This window comes from Drosophila gunungcola (assembly GCF_025200985.1).
Source record: "Drosophila gunungcola strain Sukarami chromosome 3L unlocalized genomic scaffold, Dgunungcola_SK_2 000009F, whole genome shotgun sequence".
Classification (NCBI taxonomy): Eukaryota; Metazoa; Arthropoda; class Insecta; order Diptera; family Drosophilidae; genus Drosophila; species Drosophila gunungcola.
The window spans coordinates 33,475-40,694 of record NW_026453181.1 but is presented as its reverse complement, the minus strand read 5'-3'; the positions used below and the strand labels follow the sequence as shown (position 1 = coordinate 40,694).

Here is a 7,220-nt window from a genome sequence, read left to right as displayed (position 1 = left end):
CGAAGAGCGTTTTCTGTATTGTTGTTGCATCGAAATTTGGCGTGTGACCGCTGTTGTTACAGTGGGCCATAAGTGCTGTTTATTGTGTGCCGCCTTGGTGTCACAATTCAAAATCCGGCTTATGTAGTGATAATCGAAGGCAAAAAATGTCTGATTTGTAAATTTTTTTTAAATGTGTTTCTTGTTTTCAGAACAATTTTATTAAACGAATTAAATGAATATATTTGCTAACCAAAACAACTTTTTTTCGATTCTAAAAAGGTTTTTTTTTTAAATCTTAAATTAAAATTATTAGTAAAATATTAAAATTAAATTTTTTGTATTTTTAAAGAAAGTTTCAAATTATTTGAAAAGCATACTTTAGCGATGATATCGCAGAGACTTAAATTTTCCGATCGCAAAGCCAACACCCTTATCAGCTTATCCGGATTTCTATGTCCGCTACTGTATATGATATAGTCGTCCAGCTTAATCAAATATAAGCCGTAATTCTTAAATAATAAACAATAACTGCATATATACCGAAGAACTAACTAACAGCAAAGTATAAATTTTTTTTATGTTTTTTCCCGTTTGTTTCTATTTTATTTAGTCGTCCGATCCGTATCGTTCCGACTTATGTACTACCTGCAATAAAAATACAACTTTTGAGTACGTTTTGTGCGTTTGGGTACGTTTTGTGTGACTTTCCTAGTGTTGCTGATCAAGAATATATATAATTCATAGGGTCGGAAACGTGTCCATCACTGCGTTGCAAACTTCTGACAGAAATTATAATACCCTTTGCAAGGGTATTGAAATCGGACAACAATATCACATAGCTGCCAAAGGAACGATCGGAAAAATTAAAAGGTCGACATATGTAGCTTTATTGGTCTTTAACATAAACGCATGTACGATGGTGAAAAGGTATGCTTTCCATATTGAATGGCTCTTGACTTAAATTCATGTTTTGTTATACTTGTAGCCCTATTGCTTGTTGCATGCTGGTTTTTCCATTAAAGAACCCAAGGAAATATTATATATTGCTTTAATTTCAAAGGCATCTGCACCCGCTTCACCTATCCGCGCAGCTGGTTGATCAGACGGCGCTGGTTCTCCAGTTGCAGGCGCAGCCTCTCAGTCCTGCGCTGCCTCCTGCGCTCGCGGCGCTGGCGCTCCCGAGCCAGGCGACGGCGGCGGGCTCGTCTGCGCCTTTTGGCCTCCGCCGCCGAAGGGGACTTGGTGGAGGAGGACGCGGTGGTAGTGGTGGTGTCGGAGGAGGCGGCGGTGGTAGTGGTGGTGTCGGAGGAGGCGGCGGTGGTAGTGGTGGTGTCTGAGGAGGCGGCGGTGGTAGTGGTGGTCTCATCCTGAGCCTGGACAAGGCACAAGAGCACGCCGAAGACAAGAACGAATAGGAACCGCATTGTGATATGTCTGATCTCGAAAACTGGGTGGGCTTTTATACGCAATCTGGACCAGACATGAACTTACCTTGTAATCAACAAATACCCCGTAGCTGCTCGACAATACAAAATATTTGCTCAGCTTTTCGGTCTCGACAATATCTTCGGCATGATCTCAAATACTGTTGGGCCTGTAAGGTCAATCACATCATTAAGACCTTACCAATAAATTCGTCGGTATCCCAAGTATCAAAGTATTGGGATTTCGGAATTATGTGTTCGGAACAAATTAAGTTTGAATTATTATACGAAATGATTTAACACCAGATTGATATACACCACTTATCAAACTTGCCATATCACTATAGTATTTTACATATCAGGATGGAATTTTTTCATATTGGATTATATTATTTCATGCAAGGCTGATATTTTTTCATAGAAGGCTGTGATTATTTCATATGAATTTATCATGGCTTTCATTTTAAATTATGTTTTTAAACCCCGGCCTAATTTTTTAGTTTTTAGTTTAAACGCATATTTTATTTTTAGAATGTTCTAATATAAAAAATGAAAATTAGTAACCAATTATAAAATATTAATAAATTAACTTGCTTAGGAAAGCTTTCATATGCGGCGGAATCAATTTCCTGGTCCTCTACAAATTGCTTAAGGTCTGGATCCTTCATGACACACTACTCCCTATTTAAAAAAGTTAAATTTGTTCGTACTTACCAAGATCTTTATTTTTGTAAGCACTAAAACATCTTACCTTAAAAAATGTTGACAAACGCGTTATAATACCAAAAAACTTGCAGCCACCGACCTTTCTCCACAACCAATCAATTTTCCTAAAGTCTTGGTATGCAATTCTCATTCATTAAGCGATACCTTTCAATTGGTATATTACTCGTCACGAGCGGACCATCACAGCTGATTTTTAATTCTGCAGCTATATAATAGTATCTTTTTATGCACACGCTCTTGGTGCTCATCGTCACTACATGTACTGTCGTCCACAGTGATACGAAATGATTTATTAACCATTTGTATTAATCTTCTGCTGACAATAGCCCTAGGAAGTTGATCCCAATTTAACTTGTTTCTGAACAAAACAAAAAGGCACGGTATTATTTAAAAAGAATTTAATTTAAAAGTTATAAATGAACGATTTTTAAATACTTTTTTAGGATTTCTGCATTTCCAACAACATTGGCCAAAACTTATTATAAAGTAAAGCATTTGATGAGCAATACAATTATATTTAGCATTAAACAATTTCCTAGTGAGACTTTATTTAAAAGAGCCCAAATGGGAAGAAGATGCAGGAATTAAAACTGTTACAGTGAGAAAAAAACTAAATAATACCAGTTAGGTATAGTCTCCTCAATTTTTACATATTAATTTATTTAGACTTGGCGTTGCAAACGTGACTTTGCAAATTTGGTCTCTTATTTAATTCCTTTTCTGATTTTTATACCCTTGTAGAGGGTATTTTAATTTCAGCCAAAAGTTTGCAACGCAGTTAAGAAGTCATTTCCGACCTTATAAAGTACTTGTATATATTATATATTCCCATTTCCTTCTGTCCGTCTGTCCCCCGTTTCTACGCAAACTAGTTTCTCAGTTTTAGAGCTATCTGCATGAAACTTTACCAAAACTTGTCTTTTTATTGCAGGTAGTATATAAGTCGGAACGAGACGGATCGGACGACTGTAGCATATAGCTACCATAGAAACAATCGGAAAAATACACTTCAAAAAATTATAACTTTGCTGTTTTTTATTTTTTTGTTTAATTCTTCGACATATAGTAATAGTTAAACATTTCAGAATTACGATTTAAATTAAATTTAAACGACTATAGCTCATATAGCTCCCATAGAAACAATAAAAATATAAAAAAAATATATTTTTTTAAAGTATCTTTTCTATTTTGTAATTTTTCTTTTTTAATTCTTTTTGTCTTATTATTAATTTGACAGTTTAGAATTAGATTTTAATTTTGTTAAAATCGGAAAACGACATCATATAGCTGCCACAGGAACTATCGAATAATTGAGCTGTAAATCATCATGGCTTCAGAGTTTTTAAACATATACGCAAGTAAATCATAATTTTAATAGTTTTTGCAATAGCTGCAAGGGTGTATGAACTTCGGCTTGCCGAGGTTTGCTTCCTTTTTTGTTAATGATACAATTTCATGCAAAATTGAATAAAAAGAAAGAAATCTAATGAAAAAAATTGAGTACTTAGCTGATCAAATTTCTTGTGGTCATTGAAATTGATTAAAATGTAAATTAAAAAATGAAGTTTAGCTGGATTTCTAGCTTATTTATAAAATATCGACAAAAACTTAAAAAAATCATGTTTTTTTTGTAGTGGGATACTTTGCTTTAGAATTACTTTCGGGTGCCCTTTGGAAATAAAGAGACACCTTTAAAAATAAGTTTTTTGATCAATAAACTACCAAAATCACCCGCCGATTTTGCGCGTGGTTTTAGGTATTAACTTAATTTGAAGAAAAGGCAGTTTTAGAAGTCCAATGCGATAGCAAAAATACACACACAAACAATATAATAGTGCATACACTGAAGGGCCGTTATGACGTCATCATAATACCATTGTTTTTTAAACTTTTGATAACGCAGATGCAAAGTTGGTTAGTTGGTTAAAAAGATTAATCCTTTTAGAAAATAGTCAGCTTTATTTCAGCTTCCTAGCTGTAGAGGGAAAGAAATGACAGATTTCTGGCCCTCTGTGCAGTGTTGGGACAGATACTAGTACTTTTGATCTAGGTAAGGTACAAGGTATTTGTAAGTACTTAGGTAAGGCAAAAGGTACACAATTTATTATGAACCTAGGTTAGGTAAAAGGTACAAAAAGGTAAAAAACATATTTTTCATATCATTTCTTTTTTTTAATTTAATCGTTTTGTTCTTCTCGAAGTTGCAAGGGTATTGTGATATTGTGTATATGTTGTAGCATAAAACATGTAACAAGAAACATCTTTTATCTTGCAAGTGCGGTGGAATCAACTTTAATTTGCAGTTTTTATTTACATATTGGGGAAAAGAATACGAAATTCAATTTAGTGGTATCAAGCTAATTTGAAAACAAAATTGAATAAAAATATTTCAGTACCTAAATACATATTAACAAAAATTTTTAAGATAAATAAATAACTTTACCTATAGATAAGGTAAAAGGTAGCCTCATATTTGCTTACCTAGGTATGGTATAAGGTAACAAAAAAGTGTACTAGTTACATACCTACATAAACATACACCAATGTTTACACAGCTTTTCAAGTAATTTTGTTTTCTTTACTTGGCCAAATATTTTCTGTGCTGTTATTTTATGAACTTTCTTTTTCTACACCCGGCCCCAACCTATTCCTATAACTGAAAAATAAGCTTTACTTTGTCATAAGGAAGATAGGTTTTTGAAAAACTAACATTTTTTATTTAGGATTTGGTAAATTTTGGCTCCTTTTTTTTAAAACATTTGCAATTGATCTTGTTTTCAATAACAAACCAAATAAGGACTTTTAAATTTCAGTGTAACATTTGCCAAGCAGTCTACCCTATGAAGTAAAATAAGTTTAAATAGAATGTTAAAAATATACAATGTCCGTCCGTTCAAGCCGAAGTTTATATACCCTTGCAGCTATTGCAAGAATTTAATATTTTTGAAAACATTAAAATTATGATTTACTTGCGTATATGTTTAAAAACATTGAAGCTATGATGATTTGCAGCTCAAATATTAGATAGTTATTTTATACATTTTTATTATTTCTATGGGAGCTATATAATATAGTCGTCCGAATTTGATTGATTTAAACTGTAATTCTAAAATATTTAACCATTACTATATGTCGAAGAACGAAAAAAAAAATTAAAAAACAGCAATGTTATAATTTTTTTTGTATTTTTTTCCGATTGTTCCTATGGGAGCTATATGATATAGTCGTCCGATTTTGATGAAATTTGAGCCGTAATTCTGAAATATTTAACCATTACTATATGTCGAAGAACGAAAAAAAAATTAAAAAACCGCAAAGTTATAATACTTTTTATTTATTTTTTCGAGTGTTCCTATGGGAGCTATATGCTATAGTCGTCCGACCCGGCTTGTTCCGACTTACTGACTTACCCGCGATAGAAGGACAACTTTTGGGAAAGTTTTATGCAGAAAGCTCTAAAACTGATAGACTAGTTTGCGTAGAAACGGACTCTCCTAGTGATGCTGATCAAGAATATACATATATATAAATTATATTTGCGTTGCAAATTTCTGACTGAAATTATAAGGGTATTACAACGAAATAATTGGATTCGTTTGTATTTTTAAAAATATCGTGCTGCAATAGTTTAAAAGTATTGAATAAAACCTTTGAGAATCTGTTTATGTTCCGTAAGTCACGGGATTCATACTACTTACTAACATGTCTCGATACACACGTGGTCTTAGTTATGTATTTGTCATTTCTTACGTCTTAATCTGCGTAAATATCACCAATTATAAGCTAACAATTACTGTTTACACGCTTCTGCGTAATTACCCCTTACTCAGCTTTGCTATAAAAACCGGCGGATGTGATCAAATCTGTCAAACACAATAAGCATGCGCTTCACGTACGTTCTGCTCCTGGCCCTTCTCAGCTGTCTCCTGCTGGCCCAGCAGGGGCTCGGCGATGATACTACCACGGCCACTGAGAGCACCTACCGCATCGGACTCCACCACCGAGTCATCGTCGTCCACGACATCGACGTCCGCCGCGACCGACACCGACACCGACACCAGCACAACGACCACGACCACGACCACCACCACAACCTCCTCCTCATCGACGTCCTCCAGCGCGGCCGCCCGGCGACGCAGGGCCGCTGCCCGTCGTCGGCGCTTGGCCCGCCAACGTCGCAGGCGCCAACAACGTCAAAGGCGCCGTCGGCAGCAACAGCGCAGGAGGCAGCAGCAAAGTCGGCGACGGAACAATCAGGGATAGGGTGTTAAGTCGATATTTTATACTTTTTGTCAGCTGCACAGCGTTTTAGTGTAATACATCATTATTTGCTAATAAAGAACCTTTTTAAAAATATATGTATGTATGTGGGGTGTGTCTGCTTTAAGGAGCCAGCATGCCATACGTTTACCCTAGACAACAACCTTTAAGCTGAACGAGAACTACGAAAGATGTGCGATCCAAAAGTAAAGACGAAAGATGAGAAGACTACAAATGAAAATTAAAGACGAACGACGAGGATGAGCAAAAAGCGAGAGTTGACTTCATGCAGACGACGAGAAGACGGGGAGTTGAGTTCGAGCCTTTGACGAGAGTGGTTCCAAGACGATAACCAAGGACGTGAAGGCGAGAGATCTTGTTCAATTTAAATTTAGCTGAAGTGTATTTCCATTTCTAATACTTAATAATTAATCAAAAAACAATAATAAACTAAAATCCCACATGTATACCCAATTTCATTACAAGTCTTTTTGGGGGTCAGTTCCCGTTGTCATGCCTCAAAAAACATTCTTTCTCAAAGAAAATGTTTCAAAGATTTCAATGCTGAAGATAAAGACTGAATACTTTTTGGCAAAACCATAAGTTTTGAATCAAATGAGATCACCGAATAACTTAATTGGCATACACGGGAATTGAATTACGACCCAAAATAATCGAATTCGAGATCATATCAAAAATTTGCAAAACATATGCTAAAAAAATGAAAAAAAAATGCATAATTAGCAAAATATATGCCAAACATGCAAGATATATGAAAAATATGCAAATATATTTTATTGACAAATTTAATTCCACTTGTAAAGTATA

At 34.9% G+C, this 7,220-nt stretch overlaps 1 protein-coding gene across 1 annotated transcript; it reads right to left on the bottom strand.

The window, feature by feature from the left end:
• Positions 1-855: 855 nt before the first annotated feature.
• LOC128259747 (protein new-glue 1-like) lies at positions 856-1,419 on the bottom strand. Its single transcript, XM_052992299.1, has one exon. It carries the CDS (start codon positions 1,404-1,406, stop codon positions 1,062-1,064), a length of 345 nt encoding a protein of 114 aa, XP_052848259.1. The 5' UTR covers positions 1,407-1,419; the 3' UTR covers positions 856-1,061.
• Positions 1,420-7,220: the final 5,801 nt, after the last annotated feature.

What these genes read in the sequence shown, in the direction of transcription:
- LOC128259747 (XM_052992299.1), bottom strand. Translation starts at nt 1,406, where the DNA reads ATGCGGTTCCTATTCGTTCTTGTCTTCGGCGTGCTCTTGTGCCTTGTC.